A 19,461-nucleotide genomic window follows, 5' to 3' on the forward strand; every position below is an offset into this window, starting at 1 on the left:
AGACTTCTCTTTTCAGTGAAGTTCAGTGCCTTTGTGATTTTTTTGTTAACAATACAGCATGGGTTGTCATTCCCATCTCATTTTCCCTTTTCCTTTCTCTTTCCTTCCTTCCTTCCTTCCTTCCTTCCTTCCTTCCTTCCTTCCTTCCTTCCTTCTTTCCTTCCTTCCTTCTTTCCTTCCTTCCTTCTTTCCTTCCTTCCTTCCTTCTTTCCTTCCTTCCTTCCTTCCTTCCTTCCTTCCTTCCTTCCTTCCTTCCTTCCTTCCTTCCTTCCTTCTTCCCTCTCTTTGTCTTTTTCTCTCTTTCTCTCTTTTTTCTATTTTACTCTCTCTTTCTCCCCTTCCCTGCCCTTCGGCTCTCTCTCCAGTTCCTGAAGTTCAACCATGGAAGTATTAATCAGATCCAATTCGGCTTAGCCTTTTGAGATCGGCCAAGGTCAGCCAGAGGCTGCCATTTAATTAGGTGGATAATTATTATTAGATTATGTCATTATTGTGGTTTATTCTCTCTCTCTCTCTCTCTCTCTCTCTCTCTCTCTCTCTCTCTCTCTCTCTCTCTCTCTCTCTCACACACACACACACACACACACACACACACACACACACATTTATAGCCGCGTTCAGTACGATTTAATGTTACAGAAGGCCTATGGATTGCATGCATTTTATTTTACACACCTACTCTGAAGGTTTCAGCCTAGCTTTTACAAACTTTTCGGGTTAGGCAACGATGTGATGCGACCCTTTTGGGGGAACGGCGGGAAAGCAGTGTTGCAATAGCAGAAAAGTCCTTTTCCTTTTAATGACTGTTTACCCCTTCTCCTGTTTCACTCTACAATTTGTGTGTCTGCCTCTCTCCCTTTCCTCATTCTGCGCTGTGACAATCCCACTTCCCTTCCTTTTCTTCAGAAAATTCCCCCCTCCCCAAACTCTAGGGGCTGACATCAAACTAAAAATTGCTTTAGTTGATTTGTCCAGAGGAGATTTTAATGGACGAGCCCTGATGCCCAGGAACTATCCATTAATGAAATTCTCTTCGTGCGGACAGAGGGAGGCACGCTTAATGCCAAAGTTCTCAGCTGGACTGGAATCACTGTATTAAATGTTCTCCATCTGGGCTCTTGTGGTTGTTGTTGCCAAGTGCTTGGCATGTTAGATAACAATTACCGGAGTTTAATAAGAATTGGCTGGCATCGCGGAGACTTGTGCCCCTGATGGTGTCACTAACAGATCAGATACTTAACTGGAGAGACGGACGCAAAGAAACCAGATGGGAAAACAGATTTCTTAGGTAGGGGAAAAAACGTGGAGTGCAACCTAGTCAAAAACTGGGTGATTTGCTTTCAAATCTACGTTGGCGCTTAGCAACCCCTTAAATAAATGTTCTCCAGTGTTGAGCTGTCTTCAGCTTGGCCCTTCAAGTCTTCCGATGGCGTTCCCATCGCTGCCGTAACTGAGACCATCCATCTGGTTGTTCTCTCTTTCCTTCCACCTTCTCCAGCGTTATGGACTTCATAAGACAGTGATGGTGAACCTTTTAGAGACCGAGTGCCCAAACCTTGGTGGAGCAGTGGGCTAATGCCTCCTTAAGTAACACCAGCTGTCTGCAATTAGTGCAGGTTCGCGTCCCACCAGGCTCAAGGTTGACTCAGCCTTCCATCCTTCCGAGGTACGTAAAATGAGGACCCAGATTGTTGGGGGCAATTAAGCTGACTTTGTAATAATGCCGCTTGGGGTGTGTGTGAAAGCCCTAATAAGCAGGCATATGCATAGAATGAAGGCTACTGCTAAGCTTGTAAGCCGCCCTGAGTCTTCGGAGAAGGGCGGGATATAAATGGGATTAAAAAATAAAATAAAATAAAATAAAAACCGCAACCCAAAACCCACTTATTTATCGCAAAGTGCCAGGGCCGCATCAGCATTGTGGTGCCCTTGGGGTGGGGGGTTGGGGGCAGGGGGTGCCTCTGAGTGCTGCCTCTGGTATGCAAAACCCGGGGGGGAGGGCAAAAATGGCCCACCATGCTGCAAGGCACAAAAATGGCCACCGCCATACTGTGGGGTGCACGAGGCGCTGCACCACGCAAGAACGGGGCAGGGCTAGTGAGTATCATGCAGGCACTAATCAACAATGGTTGGTGACCTCTGGTCTACCACCTCTACTCGAGCTTGTTAGTCAGCCGCTTCACCTCCTTTGTGCTGGGTGGGACTTCTGCTCCGGGCAGCGGTGATGGCCTGATGGACCTGCTACTGGCGTTGGTGGCACCTGTGCCAGCAGAGAGGGCTCTGAGTGCCGCCTCTGGCACTCGTGCCATAGGTTCACCACCACTGTCATAAGACAATGGAGACTTAGCATCATGGGTCCAGAATATGACTTACAGCCTTGCCTTTTGTGCCTAGGTGACAACTCTAGATTGTTTTAATATTTAATTTAATAATTTAATTTGTATACCGCCCTTCTCAAGAAGGACTCAGGGCGGTGAACAGGGCAATACATAGTAAAAAACAGAATACAAAAATTAAAAAGCAATTAAACCATTATGCCCATAATAAGTAATACATATTAAAATTAGAACTATTTATAAAAACCCAACCCCATCCCGTCAGACCAGGCCAGCTTGTTCGAAAAAGAAGGTTTTGAGATTGCGCCGGAAGGAGCAAAGGTCGGTGGCCGTCCGGAGCTCAACCGGTAAGCGGTTCCAAAGGTCTAGCGCGCCCACAGAGAACGCTCTCCCCCTGGGGGCCACCAAAACAATTGTTTGTTTTGTCCAACTTTGTGTTTGTTTGTTTTTCTTGGCTATCCATAGTATTCTCTTCATAGAGTCATCGGACTGGAAGGGACCTTGAAGGTCTTCTAGTTGTCTAGAGAGATTCCCCCAGTCATCCAGGTCCTAGTTATCCCAAAGATGCTTTTTTCATGAGGCGACTGGACTTACTTTGAAGACTTTTCTTGTTTTTCTTTGAAGACGTTTCGCTTGTCATCCAAGAAGCTTCTCCAGCTCTGACTGGATGGTGGGAAACGGAAAGAAAAATAGATAGGGAAAGATAGACATCGTCTATCTCCAGTCTACAACACAGTCCTTTCAGCAGTTCCAAGAAGGCTCCACACACATTTGTACTACTCAGGTGACCCTGAAGACACAGATATGCCTCCAGGTAGCACTGACAACTTGCTAAAAGGATGCAAAACGACCAGCTGTCTGCAAGGAGCATAAATCCTTCCATCCCCCACCCTCCAGTCAGAGCTGAAGAAGCTTCTTGGATGAGGAGCAAAACGTCTTCAAAGAAAAACAAGAAAGTCCAGTTGCCTCCTGAAAAAGCATCTTTGAGGTCTTCTAGCCCAGAGGTCCTCAACCTTTTGGGCACCAGGGACCGGTTCCGTGGAGAAAGGTTTTTCCGTGGACCTGAGGGTGTGTGGTTTTGTGTGCTGCCTGCATCTCACGGATGGGGTTTTGCTTGTTTGTGCGCACCGGTTGCTGGCATGCCGCGGGCCCGGTACTGGTCCACGGACCGGGAGTTGGGGACCCCTTGTTCTAATCCAACCGTCTGCTCAAGGCAGGAATCCTTAAACCATGCCAGACAAATGGTTGTCCAATCTTTTCTTGAGAATCTCCAGGGATGGAGCACCCACAAGTCCAGCAGGCAAATTGTTCCACTGATTCCATTGTCAAGAAATTCTTCATTAGCTTCCACCGATTGCTTTTGTCATCTCCAATCCAGAATTGCTATCTTGCCTTTTAGGTTGTTTTCAATTCAAGCCTTTTTTTTCCTTTTTTTTTTTCCCTGTTCCACAGGATAGCCCTGACTAGGTTCAGGAATTTCCCTTCCCAACATCTATTTCAACAAAACAGACTGTTCACAAAGGGAAGGAAAAGATAGACAGGTTAGACAAGCAGAGAGGCATAACGTTTCCGTGTTTCTCCGTGCAAGGGAATGACGCTGAACTAAAAATCCAGCCCACTTAGAGGAAAGATTGTGTTTACTGTCTGAACCAGATTGTGTTTACAAACTGTTTATTTCCTTACAAGTCATCCCCCACTGAATACAGAAAAAATCAACTGAACTTGCATATACGGTATATAAACTTCTTGAGATGACTTTCTTAACCAATACCGAACACCGGGGAAAACGACATTGTGTTAAATTACAGGAGTTGGACTGTCAGCCGGGACCTGCTGGTGAAACCCAGCTGCAGTGGTTTATGGCTTAGCAAGTTGTGTGAAGCAAGCCAATCTGGGCGTCTTTGAGAAATCATGGTTTAAAAAAAAAAACATTGTTAGTGGGATTAAGCAAAGCATGAATCCTGTCCCATCGCCTGCATCTCATAAAATCCCAAGCCAGCTTCTTCAGCTCTGACTGGATGGTGGGGAATGGAAAGATTTATACTCCTTGCAGACGGCTGGTCATTTGCCTTCTTATAGAGAGTCCTTGAGGCCACTTGGAGGTTTATCTGTGTCCTCGGGGTCACCTGAGTGCTGCAAATGGGTGTGGAGACTTCTTTCAGCAGTTCCAAGAAGGCTCCACACCCATTTGCACCACTCAGGTGACCCCGAGGACACAGATAAACTCCCAAGTGGCCTCAACAACTCTCCAAAAGAAGGCAAATGACCAGCTGTCTCCAAGGAGTATAAATCCTTCCATTCCCCACCATCGGGTCAGAGCTGAAGAAGCTTCTTGGATGAGAAGTGAAACAGAGCCTTGGTGGAGCAGTGGGCTAATGCCTCCTTAAGTAACACCAGCTGCCTGCAATTAGTGCAGGTTCGAGTCCCACCAGGCTCAAGGTTGACTCAGCCTCCCATCCTTCCCAGGTAGGTAAAATGAGGACCCAGATTGTTGGGGGCAATTAAGCTGACTTTGTAAACTGCTTAAGAGAGGGCTGTAAAGCACTGTGAAGAGGTGTATAAATCTAAGTGCTATTGCTATATATCATCTATGTATATCATTCATCTATCATCTATATCTATCTGTCTATCTATCTATCTATCTATCTATCTATCTATCTATCTATCTATCTATCTATCATCTATCATCATCTATCATCATCCAGCCTTGGTGGAGCAGTGGGCTAATGCCTCCTTAAGTAACACCAGCTGCCTGCCTTGAGTGCAGGTTCGAGTCCCACCAGGCTCAAGGTTGACTCAGCCTTCCATCCTTCTGAGGTCGGTAAAATGAGGACCCAGATTGTTGGGGGCAATTAAGCTGACTTTGTAATAATGCCACTTGGGGTGTGTGTGAAAGCCCTAATAAGCAGGCATATACATAGAATGAAGGCTACTGCTAAGCTTGTAAGCCGCCCTGAGTCTTCGGAGAAGGGCGGGATATAAATGGAATTTAAAAAAAAATCTTCAAAGAAAAACAAGAAAAGTCCAGTTGCCTTGCTTCTCATTTTGATTTAGTTATGTTGTGTGAACCCAGACTGTTATGAGCCATGGTCGGTGGCTTATTGCAATGCGTGAACTCACCTCGTTGTGGTTTAATCAGTAAATTATGGTTATTTAGAGCTACAGATATACATCCAGAGCTGTATTTTAACATGAGGCATGGATCCAGCCAGTGTTCTGCTTTCTCACGACAAAGCCAAGATGTTGCTTGTGTGGAACATCACTCAACGTGTTGTAGCGATGTGATTCAGAGATTAGCAAAAGCATTAAGAGTACTCTTCTTTTCTGGCTTCCTTGTATGTCTGATTGCAAATTGGTTGGAGATGTTGCTGACATACGTGGCCGAATTCACAACATCCAAGCAACTTGTGTCCACTTACGATGCAGATGGAAATTTATTTGGGTTTCACTAACCCAGTGGCTGAATAAGGCTCCATGATAAAAAGGAAGGCGGATATAATAAAGCATGAATATTTTTAGAAGGGATAGAAAAACAAGTAACACGTGGAAGGATGGCAAAAGGAAATGCATTCTAACAACAACAACAACAACAATAATAATATAAAAAACAAGAACTGGTGGGATCATAAAATAGAGAAAGTCACAGAAAATGAATAAAGTTAAACTGCTCTGGGACTTCAGAATTCAAACAGACAAGCACCTGCAACATAACACCCCGGACTTAGCAATTGTCGATAAGAAAGACAAAAAAGTCTGGATAGTGGACGTGGCAGTGCCTGGAGACAGCAGACGAGAAAGAACAGGAGAAGATAATAAAATACAAAGACCTACAAATAGAAATAGAACGACTGGCAAAGTCAAGCAAGGGTAGTACCTATAGTAATAGTCGCCTTGGGTGCAATCCCAAAACAACTGGAGCACCACTTGAACACCATCATCGGCATTGACAAATTCGCCATTAGTCAATTGCAAAAGGCGGCCTTACTAGGAACTGCCTCCATCCTGCGATGAGATCTGTAATACCATCAAACATCCACCTCTGACTATCCCAGGTCCTTGGTAAGGACTCGGTAGGTAGACAAAAATGCCAAATCAAGTCTGAACATCTGGCTAACTGTGCGATGATCAAATAATAATAATAATAATAATAATAATAATAATAATAATAATAATAATATAAAATAATAATAATATATAATAATAATAATAATAAAATAATAATAATATATAATAATATAATAATAATAATAATAATAATAATATAAAATAATAATAATATATAATAATAATAATAATAAATAATAATAATATATAATATATAATAATAATAATAATAATAATAATATAATAATATAATAATAATAATAATATACTAATAATAATAATAATAATATAATATAATAATAATAATATAATAATAATAATAATATACTAATAATAATAATAATAATAATATAATAATAATAATAATAATAATAATAATAATAATAATAATAATAATAATAATAATAATAGTAATAGAGTTGGAAGCGACGTCTAGTCCAACTCCTTGCTCAGGCAGGAAACCCTTCTTCCTCTCCTCCTCCTCCTCCTCCCCCCCCTTTTATTATACCAGAATAAAAATGTGCCCAGCTCCTTTGCGGTGTGGAGTGTGACGTGTGCCAACACAGCTACCCTCTGACACAGCAGTTTGTGTCAACCCAAGTCCCTGCGATCTGTTCCCTGTGTTTTGCAGTCCAAGCCGGCATCTGTAAGCGTTGTGGCGGTCGGTCGTTCAGCCAATCCAGCATTCTGGTTTTTCACAGCTTATCATGCCTTATTATAGAATCACGGCTGGCAATCAAACACACGTTTCTCCTGTGGTCACTCTCCGGGATGAATAGCGTTACTGTTTGGTGACACCTAAGTAGCCCCTTTGTTTCGCCATGAATCAAAACGCTGTGGCGTTCCCTTGAGTCATTGCTGCAAGGTTTAATTATTTCCCCTGAACCTTTGGAAGAAAGGTAGTTTCAATTAAGATTTAACGTCTTTGTTCCCTGCAACAGAGCTGAGGAGCAGGAGAAGCTAATAAGGTGGAACGGCTTCTCAAAAGAGAGAGAGAGAGAGAGAGAAAGGGAGGGAAAGAGAGAAAGAGAAAGAGAGAGAGAGAGACGTATACAACACTACCTTTCATGTTTTGCTGCCTGCATTCCCCTGCTTATTAATGCTGCTGGCACATCACTGCTCTTTGCACATGATTTATAAGGAAAGGAAAGAAAAAAAAGATTAATACCAGGCTAGAGCAATAAACTCAGAGATGGCTACAAGGGAGATCCGAAGGAACATGCGGATTAATCTTGCATCCTTTTGAAGTTATATTGCCTTTCTTTCTTTCTTTCTTTCTTTCTTTCTTTCTTTCTTTCTTTCTTTCTTTCTTTCTTTCTTTCTTTCTTTCTTCCTTCCTTCCTTCCTTCCTTCCTTCCTTCCTTCTTTCTAATTTTCTTTTTTCTCTTTCTTTCTTTCCTTCTTCCTTTCCTTTCCTTTACGATTTTTACAAATAACTCCAGGCAATGAACGTACTGTATACTCCTTTCCTCTCGTTTCCCAGCAACAACAACCCTATGAGGTTGGGTTGGGCTGAGAGAGAGGGACTGCCCCAAATTCTCTCAGCCAGCTTTCATTCCTAAGGTGGGACTAGAATTCACTGTCTCCTGGTGATTGGCCCAAAGTCACCCAGCCGCCTTTCATGTCAAAGGTGGGTCTAGAATTCACAGTCTCCTGGTGATTGGCCCAAAACTGGCTTTCATTCCTAAGGTGGGACTAGAATTCACAGTCTACTGGTGATTGGCCCAAAATTGACTTTCATTCCTAAGGTGGGTCTAGAATTCACAGTCTCCTGGTGATTGGCCCAAAACTGGCTTTCATTCCTAAGGTGGGACTAGAATTCACAGTCTCCTGGTGATTGGCCCAAAACTGGCTTTCATTCCTAAGGTGGGACTAGAATTCACAGTCTACTGGTGATTGGCCCAAAATTGGCTTTCATTCCTAAGGTGGGTCTAGAATTCACAGTCTCATGGTGATTGGCCCAAAGTCACCCAGCCGGCTTTCTAGCCTGGTGCCTCAACCACTAGACAAAATCTTGTGTTGGGGCTCCACAAAAATACGGATGTCCAACCTAGGTTGTCCAACAGGACCAAACCACCCACTCTCTTATTGTTTTATTGTTTTTATGTGACAGAAGGCTCAAATCCTTAGCTACATATACCGTGGCTTTCATGCTGATATTGATTTGATTCTTACTGACCCGGAATTTAGCAGGAATAAAATCCAATCTCTTGGGGATTGATTCCATCTCTCTTTAGTCACAGTTCGGAGATGAGCCACCGTGTGAACTGTGTATTTAAATAAATTCTTTTGGAGGGCAATCCATGGCCCAGAGGCAAAGTCACGGAAGCAGTGGTGTTCACAATTGAACTAAGCCATATTATAAGGCAGGGGTCTTCAAACTTGGCCCTTTTATGACTTGTGAACTTCCAGAATTCTTCATGCCTGGCTGAGGAATTCTGGGAGTTGAAGTCCACAAGTCATAAAAGGGCCAAGTTTGAAGACCCCCTGTTATAAGGTTTTTGTGTTTCCTGCTAAACTGCATAATAGCTTGGGATCGTGGGTGAATCAGGACAAACTATCCTAGGTTAGCAATTGGGATCCAAATACTAAATTTGAGCAATCAATAACGTTAAACCCAGTTGGGATGCTCCAGACTATTCACATCTGGGGATATTTTCATGGTAGCTACAGGCTAGTCGATCCTTTAGATTCAAACACTGAGTTGTTGTTTTTTTATTAGAAGGAGGACCGCAGCCAAATAATAGTGCTGACTTCCCCTTTTTCGTCCGAAACTAATCCAAAAAGCCCACAATGTGTTTCCTAAGAAGTACAAAGGAAGGTTTTATGGCGGAACTGGTGTGTCTAATATACACATGCAAACACACACACACACACACACACACACAAACACATGCTGTTCAAAACTTGAAGGAGAGAAATTAACAGCTCTCCTGTTGTTCCGAGGAATCTTGGTTGATAGCTCCCAACACATTCTCCTGATGGTTTTCTTGAGCAATTGTGGCTCACGTTGCAAGACGTTTCCCCAGAGGGGAAATTTCCAGAGAAATTGAGGATAGAAGCGACGCCTTGAAGCGTGTGGGTGCTTTATATTGAAATACGCAGATTCATCTCCATAGGCCCTTCAACTAACACTCAAAAGATCTTCGAGGATGTTGTTGTTGTTAGCTGCAAAGTCGTGTCTGACCCATCGCGACCCTATGGACAATGTTCCTCCAGGCCTTCCTATCCTCTACCATCTTCTGAAGTCCGTTTAAGCTCACGCCTACTGCTTCATCTTTGAGGATAATGGTGGCTAAAGAATGGAACCACTTGTCTCCATAAATTGTGAATCACTGGAAGTTTTCAAGAGACTGGACAACCATTTGTCTAAATTGGTACAGGGTTTCCTGTCTGAGCAGGGGGTTGGACAAGAAGACCTCCAAGGTCCCTTCCAACTGTGTTACTCTGATGGACACCTTTCTTCATATACCAGTGAGAATGCATGAGGTTTTAAATCTCCTTCATCCTGATTGGCCTGGATTCCTGGGCTGATCATCCCATCTTAAGCTAGCCTACAAGGTTATTGTAAGGCTAAAGAAGAGAGAGCTTTCCCCAACCTCATTCGAGGCAGGTGGGAAGTTACACACTACGTGTGTTTATTGCTTGTTGCTTCAGGAAGTTGTCTACACTGTTGGGTGGAACAAGGCCATTGTTCGCTGTTCACCCAAACAGCCTCTCCATTGATTTGAAGGGCTCCGTAAAACAAAGGGGAGAAAACCGGCTTTAACAAGCTTTAAACACTAGGTGACATTTCCTGAAGCAAAGTGGGCTGTGTGTGTGTGTGTGTGTGTGTGTGTGTGTGTGTGTGTGTGTGTGTATGAGAGAGAGAGAGAGAAAGAGAGAGAGAGATTGGGCTAAAGGGTGCCAGCACTGCAGACGAAATAAAGTCCACATGGCAATGGCATTTAGTCAACACAGAGGTTGCAACATTTGCAAGGGTGGGTAGGAAAAAAGAAATATGTCACCCTGATCTTTGTAATCTTTGTAATCAGATGTTGGTGGCCATGGAGTAGTTGCAGGCTGCTTTCCACCACCCCCCGCTCCCAACCCCCTCCCCCCCAAAAAAAGGAGAGGCAAATCTGATGTTTTGATGAACTTATAAAAATACAGTTTCAGTAGAAGAGAAGGTATGCGGCTCAGGGTTGAACTACGAAGTTCTTGGGGCTGTCTGAGCTTGGTGGGTTTCTTGGAGACGTTTCATGACCCAACTAGGTAGCATCATCAGTTGTAGAAGGGAATAGGGTTTGTGGAGGAGGAGGAGGATGACTACGGAGTCCTTGGCACGCTCTGAGCTTGGTGGTTTCCTTGCAGACATTTCATGACCCAACTAGGGAACATCATCAGCTGTAGAAGAGAGTAGGGTAGGAGGAGGAGGAGGAGGAGGAGGAGGAGGAGGAGGAGGAGGAGGAGGAGGAGGACAAGGACTATGGAGTCCTTGGGGCTGTCTGAGCTTGGTGGTTTTCTTGCAGACGTTTCATGACCCAACTAGGGAACATCATCAGCTGTAGAAGAGAGTAGGGGAGGAGGAGGAGGAGGAGGAGGAGGAGGAGGAGGAGGAGGAGGAGGAGGAGGAGGAGGAGGAGGAGGACAAGGACTATGGAGTCCTTGGGGCTGTCTGAGCTTGGTGGTTTTCTTGCAGACATTTCATGACCCAACTAGGGAACATCATCAGCTGTAGAAGAGAGTAGGGTAGGAGGAGGAGGAGGAGGAGGAGGAGGAGGAGGAGGAGGAGGAGGAGGAGGACAAGGACTATGGAGTCCTTGGCGCTCTCTGAGCTTGATGGTTTTCTTGCAGACGTTTCATGACCCAACTAGGGAACGTCATCAGTGTTAGAAGGGAGTGGGGTTTGCAGAGACGAAGGTGAGAAAGATTGTGGGGTCCTTGGTGCTCTCTGAGCTTGACTGATTTTTTGCAGACATCTCATTATCCAACCAGGTAACATCATCAGTGCTACTGAGTATGGGGATTGCTCCTTGTTCATATACAGTAGCTTGCCCTACTGGCATGGGTGGAGGTATGGTTTTTCTCCCCGGTTGTTCCTTGACTGGTGCATTGTTTTTGGCTTGATGGCTGGCCTCACTGAAGTGTAAAGTTACTGTCAGCTTCTACGATTCCAAGAACAGAAAGCTTTCACTTCTATAAAACGAAGGATTCTAGTCCTTTAATTGACGGGTTTATGCTTTACAAAGGGACCATTCCCAAGACATTTTATTTTACAAAGGCTTTTGTACATCCTAAGTTTTCACCGTGCTTTGAGAGCCGGTTTTTAAAAAATGCCCAGAAAGCAAATTATACCAGAAACAGCAATAGGTTGGGGACCGGGACATCTGGCCGATGCTTATAATTATTCACTGTGTCCTTTATTTAAACTTTGCTCAACTCCTACAAACACGCTATTCATTTTACCCTGCGAAGCCAATAAGACGCAGACTGATCCTCGCTTACAATTGTTTCGGATATGCTGACCTTTCACCTCCTGCCCAGTTGCACAGGAAAAGAACACGAAGCAATAAAAGGAATGCTTAGAACATTCTGCAATGATTTATTTCCCCCCCCTCCATCTACCACATCTCTTGTAAATTACTTTCTCTTTTACTTTACATTTTTTTCAATCCGTATCCACGGGAATTTTGTGTTTCGCAGTGATGACCGATTGCAAACATACGTTGAATTGGCTACTGGACAAGGGTGAACACCATTTAGGCTTGTGGATTTAAAGCTCATGAACCTAAACGCAGGTAGTCCTCGACTTAACATTCATTTAGTGACCATTCAAAATTACGATGGCACTGGAAAAAGAGACTCGTGACTGTTTCGCACACTTAGGACCGTTTGCAACATCCCCCGTGGCCAGGTGATCAAAATTCAGACTCTTGGCAACCGACTTGTATTTAGGACAGTTGCAGTGATCCCCTTTTGCAGACCTTCTGACAAGCAAAGTCCATGGGGAAGCCAATCCCAAGGGAATCATTCTGAGTGTTTCCGGTGTTGTGATTCAGGGTCAGCCTGTGGGTTCGGCAGTTGGGTCGGACGACTCAGAGGAGGAGGGGGGTGTTGAAGATCTTGCTGATGAGAGCCCTCAGCCAGGCCCCTCCCACTTGGTCACCATGGAGACCCAGCTGTGTGAGCCTGACAGTGTGGATGAAGATGACCCACAGCTGGCCCTGTTCAAGGACGCCCGACGCAGGAGGCAGTCAATTAGGAGTAAACAGAGGAAGGCAATGGGGCTTCTCGGAAGGAGGCAGAGAGAAGCCACGTCCTGAACTCTATATAAGGGGCATGTGTGGGGAGGGCTGGTTTGCTGAAGGCAACCGCTCGGATAGTGTTTCTTAAAGCTCCTGTTTCTTGGTTCATGTCTTGTTTGTTTTTGTAGTAATAAATTTGGCAGGCGTAATTCCAGCCTCTTGCCATTTGTAAAGGGGTTGCCTTTTCTGCAGGGCCGGTAGCAGGCTGGTACAGAACATCCGGTTACAAAGAACTGGTCCAAGAAACTACGAAAGTGGGCAAAGATTGCAGTGGCGTAATTAACCCGGCTTCTGCTCCCTTGGTTGGGAAAGTGTCAGCTGTGGCGCTTGACAAATAACGTTCTCCTTGTCTTTGTGCATCTTTTTTATCCAGGTGCCCGTGGTTGACCAGAGCCATCTCGCCAGCTGTTCCACTCTACAATGGGCTCGTTTTCCTGTTTGTGCTTGCAAACTTCAGTATGGCCACCTTTATGGACCCAGGAGTCTTCCCACGAGGTAAATCGGGAAGAGGGGAGTTTCAGAAGGAAGGAAGGCCTACCCTCCCATTTCTCGTAAAATACCTAGCAAATGCTGACGACTTTGTAGGTGTCGCTACACGTCCTCGATGAAAGCAAACACGAATCTTCAACAGGAACGTGTGACAAAACGGAAGATGCTTTATTCAGCTCCAATGCACATAAAGTGAAAACAAAGTCAGCGTTGGGAGCTAATCACTCCCATCCCATGGATGGGGCTTTGATTGTTTCTGCGGACCGGTTGCTGGCGTGCCGCAGACCGGTACCAGTCCACAGACTGGGGGTTGGGGACCCCTGCTTTAGATTTCCTCTAAACCTATTTGATGGCTTCTATGTGTCTCTAGATTTCCTCATCTCCTTCTTGTGGTACACGCTAGCCGAGTCCATGCTCAGGGCTTGAGTGTGCTCCTCATTCCTTGGATGCTTTTGTTCTCCTTTCGCAATTTGTGATTGTTGTGGCCGGGGGTGACTCAGAGTCTTGTCAGCTGTGTGGAAGTGTTGGGGGGGGGCTGCTGTTCTTTGCCGGGTTTGGGATTGGCAGACGTACACGTAAACAGTCTTGGCAAATCTGAGTTGGAATATGTTTTCACGGGAACACAGCCCAAGATACAACAAGGATTGATTGGGCTGAAGAAGTAAGACCTGGGTGTCTGGCTTCGCACAACCGCAAAGTTAAAAATGACCAGCTGGAATACAATTGGACCCCACACCCGCCCACAACCAGATCATCCAGTGATGCTGATGGTTAGACATTTGAGGCAGATGAAAAAAAGCTATAGTAGTCCTTGAGCTAAAGCAGGGGTAGGCAACCTTGGCTCTTTTATGACTCATGGACTTCAACTCCCAGAATTCCTGAGCCAGCCATGCTGAGGGGAAAGGGAGAGGTTTCCATGCTGAGCCATGCTGGCTCAGGAATTCTGGGAGTTGAAGTCCACCAGTCATGAAGAGGCCATAGTTCCCCCACGCTGGCTGAGGAATTCTGGGAGTTGGAGTCCACCAGTCATAAAACAGCCAAGGTTGCCTACCCCTGAGCTAAACAATCCATTTAATTTTTCGGAGTTACAACATCACTGAAATAAGTGGCTTGTGACTGCTTTTCACACTTATGACTGTTGCAGCATTAGTAACACTATTCTTTACTGGCCTCCCCATGGACTTTCCTTGTTAGAAAGTCGCAAAAGGGGAACCATGTGACCCTGGGACACTGCGAGGGTCATAAATACGAATCAGTGGCCACGGGAGGATGCTGTAACAGTCGTGTGAAAAAACAGTCACTTTTCTCAGTGACGTTGTAACCTCAGACGGTCACTACACAAGCTGCTGTCTGGTCTCACTGTTTCTTTGTGTTAGCTGACGAAGACGAGGATAAAGATGATGACTTCCGAGCCCCACTCTATAAGAACGTGGAGATCAAAGGAATCCAAGTTCGGATGAAATGGTGCGCCACCTGCCACTTTTACCGCCCTCCGCGCTGCTCCCATTGCAGCGTTTGCGACAACTGTGTTGAGGTAAGAGCATGCGTGACCTGCCTTTAGGGAACAGAGCTGTAGCTTGCTGCCACTAAACACGATCCCTTGAGCATTGCTTTTATAGTAAAGGCAATACAAGAGGAGGAGGAGGAGGAGGAGGAGGAGGAGGAGGAGGAGGAAGAAGAAGAAGAAGAAGAAGAAGAAGAAGAAGAAGAGGAAGAGGAAGAGGAAGAGGAAGAGGAAGAGGAAGAGGAGGAGGAGGAGGGGGACGATGAGGACTGTGGGGTCCTCGGTGCTCTCTGACATTGGTTGGTTTTTTTTGCAGATAGACACATAGATTAGCACTGATTATGTTACCTAGCTGGGTAATGAAATGTCTGCAAGAAAACAAGCAAGCTCAGAGAGCACTAAGGACCCCATGGTCCTTCCTTCCTTCCTTCCTTCCTTCCTTCCTTCCTTCCTTCCTTCCTTCCTTCCTTCCTTCCTTCCTTCCTTCCTTCCTCCCTAAATTCAATCCCTTTTAGCACTGATGATGTTACCTAGTTTGGGTAATAAAATGTCTGCAAGAAAGCAAGCAAGCTCAGAGAGCACCAAGGACCCCATAGTCCTTCCTTCCTTCCTTCCTTCCTTCCTCCCTCCCTCCCTCCCTCCCTCCCTCCCTCCCTCCCTCCCTCCCTAAATTCAATCCCTTTTAGCACTGATGGTGTTACCTAGTTTGGGTAATGAAACGTCTGCAAGAAAACAAGCAAGCTCAGAGAGTGCCTAGGACCCCATATTCCTTCCTTCCTTCCTTCCTTCCTTCCTTCCTTCCTTCCTTCCTTCCTTCCTTCCTTCCTTCCTTCCTTCCTTCCTTCCTCCCTAAATTCAATCCCTTTTAGCACTGATGATGTTACCTAGTTTGGGTAATAAAATGTCTGCAAGAAAGCAAGCAAGCTCAGAGAGCACCAAGGACCCCATAGTCCTTCCTTCCTTCCTTCCTTCCTTCCTTCCTCCCTCCCTCCCTCCCTCCCTCCCTCCCTAAATTCAATTCCTTTTAGCACTGATGGTGTTACCTAGTTTGGGTAATGAAACATCTGCAAGAAAACAAGCAGGCTCAGAGGGCACCTAGGACTCCATAGTCCATCCTTCCTTCCTCCCTTCCTCCCTCTCGTCCTCCCTCCTCTCCATAAATCTCTTTCGGCATTGATGATGTTACCTAGTTTGGGTAATGAAACGTCTTGCAAGAAAAGCACCCAGCTCAGAGAGCACCAAGGACCCCTCATTTCAACCGTGAGCTACAAATATTCTCCTTTATTGGTACACCCAGATGAGCATCAATCTAGACCAAGATGAATATCATACCAACAGAGAAGAAGTGATACCCCAGTCAAGGAACTGCCAAACAAGCTAACACCCAAACCACATCTGGCACCTCCCAAGTCCCCTTTCCCCCAGGCGAGGCGATTTTGGCCACCTTGGCAGAAGAACAAAGTCTTTTAAAACCATTTTCTGACATAGTCAGTTGTGCAGTTTTAAAAAAAGGAGACGAGAATTAACTCTGGACAGAGAAATTCATGAAAAGGACTCAGCCAGAGCAGAACACCTCTTCGTTAGAGGGACGGCTGGGGTGAAGGTTAGCGAGGAGAATTTATTGGGTGAGAAGACAGTAGGGTTTTATGTCATGGCGGCAGTCTTTTATTGAGCAGGACGTTTATTGCCAGGAAATCCTCTTTGTCATATATATATATATATATATATATATTCACCGCCCTGAGTCCCCTGGGAGAAGGGCGGTATATAAATTAAATTAATAAATAAATTAATAATATCCCTTAAACGTGTGCTCTCTCTCGCCCTCTCTCTCACATACATACATAACCACCACTGGGAAGTAAGGGGAAAGAAGGCAGGGGGGGGGAAGGAGGGAGGAGGAATTAATTAGCTCTGATTTAAACTTTTTTGAAGGACATATTTATATGTATTTACATGTAACAGAGTAGGTATATACATAGGTTGTAGCATATTTATATGTGTGCTGTGTATGTCTACACCTTGAGAGCAGGCAACAGAATTTCATTTTTAATGTGTGCCAGTGTGCCCACAGTAAAAAATGACAATAAAAGTTACCTGTCTCTATCTATCTCTATCTCTATCTCTATCTCTATCTCTATCTATCTATCTATCTATCTATCTATCTATCTATCTATCTATCTATCTATATCTATCTATCTCTGTCTCTATCTCTGTCGATCTCTATATCTATCTGTCTATATTTCTTTCTATCTATATCTATCTATCTATCTATCTATCTCTATCTATCTATCTATCTATCTATCTATCTATCTATCTATCTATCTATATCTATCTCTATCTATCTATCTATCTATCTATCTATCTATCTATCTATCTATATCTATCTCTGTCTGTCTATCTCTATCTCTGTCGATCTCTATATCTATCTGTCTATATTTCTATCTATCTATCTATCTATCTATCTATCTATCTATATCTATCTATATCTATCTCTGTCTGTCTATCTATCTCTATCTCTGTCGATCTCTATATCTATCTGTCTATATTTCTATCTCTATCTCTATATCTATATCTATCTATCTATCTATCTATCTATCTATCTATCTATCTATCTATCTATCTATCTCTATCTATCTATCTATATCTATCTCTGTCTGTCTATATCTCTGTCGATCTCTATATCTATCTGTCTATATTTCTTTCTATCTATCTATCTATCTATCTATCTATCTATCTATCTATCTATCGACGTTGCTCAGAGTAACTCCATGTGTCTTTCTTGAGTCTTGGGGCCTGACGGGTTGATAGTGTTGTTCTGATTGTAATTATTATGGTTCCCATTATTCCTGAGCTAATGCCTATGTGTACGCCAAGTTATGCCCACATTATCCCACTCTCTCTCCTATTGTCTCCCCAGGATTTTGATCACCACTGCCCTTGGGTTAATAACTGTATCGGACGACGCAACTACCGCTATTTCTTCCTTTTCTTGCTATCTTTAAGTGCCCACATGGTTGGCGTCTTCACCTTCGGGCTTATCTATGTCTTACACCACGCTGAAAAAGTGGGCGTGGCCCACACTGCTGTTACGTATCCTCCTCGTGGGGTCCTCTTGGGTTCAACCGGTTGCCCCCATCCTGCCAGACCGATCTCAGCACACACACACCGAAAGCAGTTCTTTCTGCCATATGTCAATGCTGCAAACATTGACATGTTTTTGCCCTGACAATATAAGAGGCAGCCTTTTGCTTTAACTGTTGGGTTTTGAATCACAAAAGCGCGGGAGGAATGCAACCCGGATGTTTTTGACAAGATAAGGGATAGCCGCTTCAGAAGGGAAGTGAAACTTCGTGTGTTAAATTAATTGGTAAATGTGATTCGTGACGTGTAAATAAGGGAGGGAAATTCTGTATGATGTGGTGTGTCAAGGGGAGGAGAATTCAGATTCTGGCATCCATCCATGAGTGCCGATGCTCCGTTCTGCTCTTTATAGACTTTTTAGAATAAATAATCATGCAGTGTTCTTTGATGTGTCTTTTTAATCGGAACCATGACACCATACTTCAGTGCCCGTGGCACAAAAATCTGCAGGGTTTCCTTAACGTCAGCCTTCAGGATGACAGTCATGTGTATCACTGGGCTTTTTTTCATCCCAGTGATTGGTCTGACTGCGTTCCACATTGTTTTGGTGGCCCGAGGACGTACGACCAATGAGCAGGTAGGACGGCTTTCGATCTGCCCTCTTTCTCTGCTTCCGGGATCGCTTGTTCACGTTGTTCCCTGCACCATCAGAGCAGCTGATGGCGACGACGACGACAACAACAATAATAAAAATAAAAATAAAATGTCAATTTCAAAAGGCGGCTTTACTGGGAACTGCTTCCATTGACTGTGTGAATAACAATAATGGTAATAGTAATAATGATAATAATAATAATAATAAAATGTCAATTGCAAAAGGCGGCCGTACTAGGAACTGCTTCCATCCTGCAATGATATCAGTAACACCGTCAAACATCCACACCTGCCTATCCCAGGTTCTTGGCAAGGATTGGATAGGTAGACAAAAAATGCCAGACTGAGTCTGAACATCTAGCCAACTGTGTGTTGAGTAGTAGTAGTAGTAGTAGTAGTAGTAGTAATAGTAATGATGATGATGATGAGGCATAGCAGGTGAGTGTCAGCCCTACCAGGAGGACCAGAGAGGAAATACAATCAGATCCGCAAATTCTACTGTATTGTAAAGCTAATTGACAGAACCTTGCAAATCTGAAAGTGCAGGCAGTCCCTCGGCGTACAACCGTTTGTTTAGTGACAAATTTACAATGGCACTGAAAAAAGTGACTTCAGACGGTTTTTCACGATTACAACCGTGGCAGCATCACATGATCAAAATCCGCATGCTTGGCCAACTGGGCTCATATTTATGACGGTTGCAGAGTCCCGGGGTCATCTGATCCCCTTTAGCAACCTTCTGACCAGTGAATTCCACGAGGGAAGCCAGATTAGCTTAACAACCGTGTTGCTAGCTGAACGACAGCTAGCAAGACAGGTGTGGCCAGAAAGGGGGCAAAGCTTGCTTAATCGTAATCATAATAGTAAAGTTGGAAGGGACCTTGGAGGTCACCTAGTCCAACCCCCTGCTCAGGCAGGAAACCCTATACCATTTCAGACAAATGGCTGTCCAGTCTCTTCTTAAAAACTTCCAGTGTTGGAGCATTCACCGCTTCTGGAGGCA

General features: G+C 44.4%; 1 protein-coding gene across 2 annotated transcripts in view; it reads left to right on the plus strand.

The window, feature by feature from the left end:
• The window catches only part of ZDHHC8 (zDHHC palmitoyltransferase 8), a 65,954-nt gene that overhangs the window by 27,348 nt on the left and 19,145 nt on the right, over positions 1–19,461 (plus strand). For both annotated transcript variants that reach the window (XR_014493732.1, XM_083373245.1), the window contains exons 2-5: positions 13,101–13,222; positions 14,593–14,750; positions 17,641–17,813; positions 18,339–18,441. Coding sequence is in view for 1 of the 2 variants with exons in the window: in XM_083373245.1 (XP_083229371.1) it covers positions 13,101–13,222; positions 14,593–14,750; positions 17,641–17,813; positions 18,339–18,441 (556 nt within the window). In the remaining variant the exon portion in view is untranslated. The remainder of the gene's footprint in view (positions 1–13,100; positions 13,223–14,592; positions 14,751–17,640; positions 17,814–18,338; positions 18,442–19,461) is intronic.

Source organism: Vipera ursinii (assembly GCF_947247035.1).
Source record: "Vipera ursinii genome assembly, chromosome: 14".
Lineage (NCBI taxonomy): Eukaryota > Metazoa > Chordata > Lepidosauria > Squamata > Viperidae > Vipera > Vipera ursinii.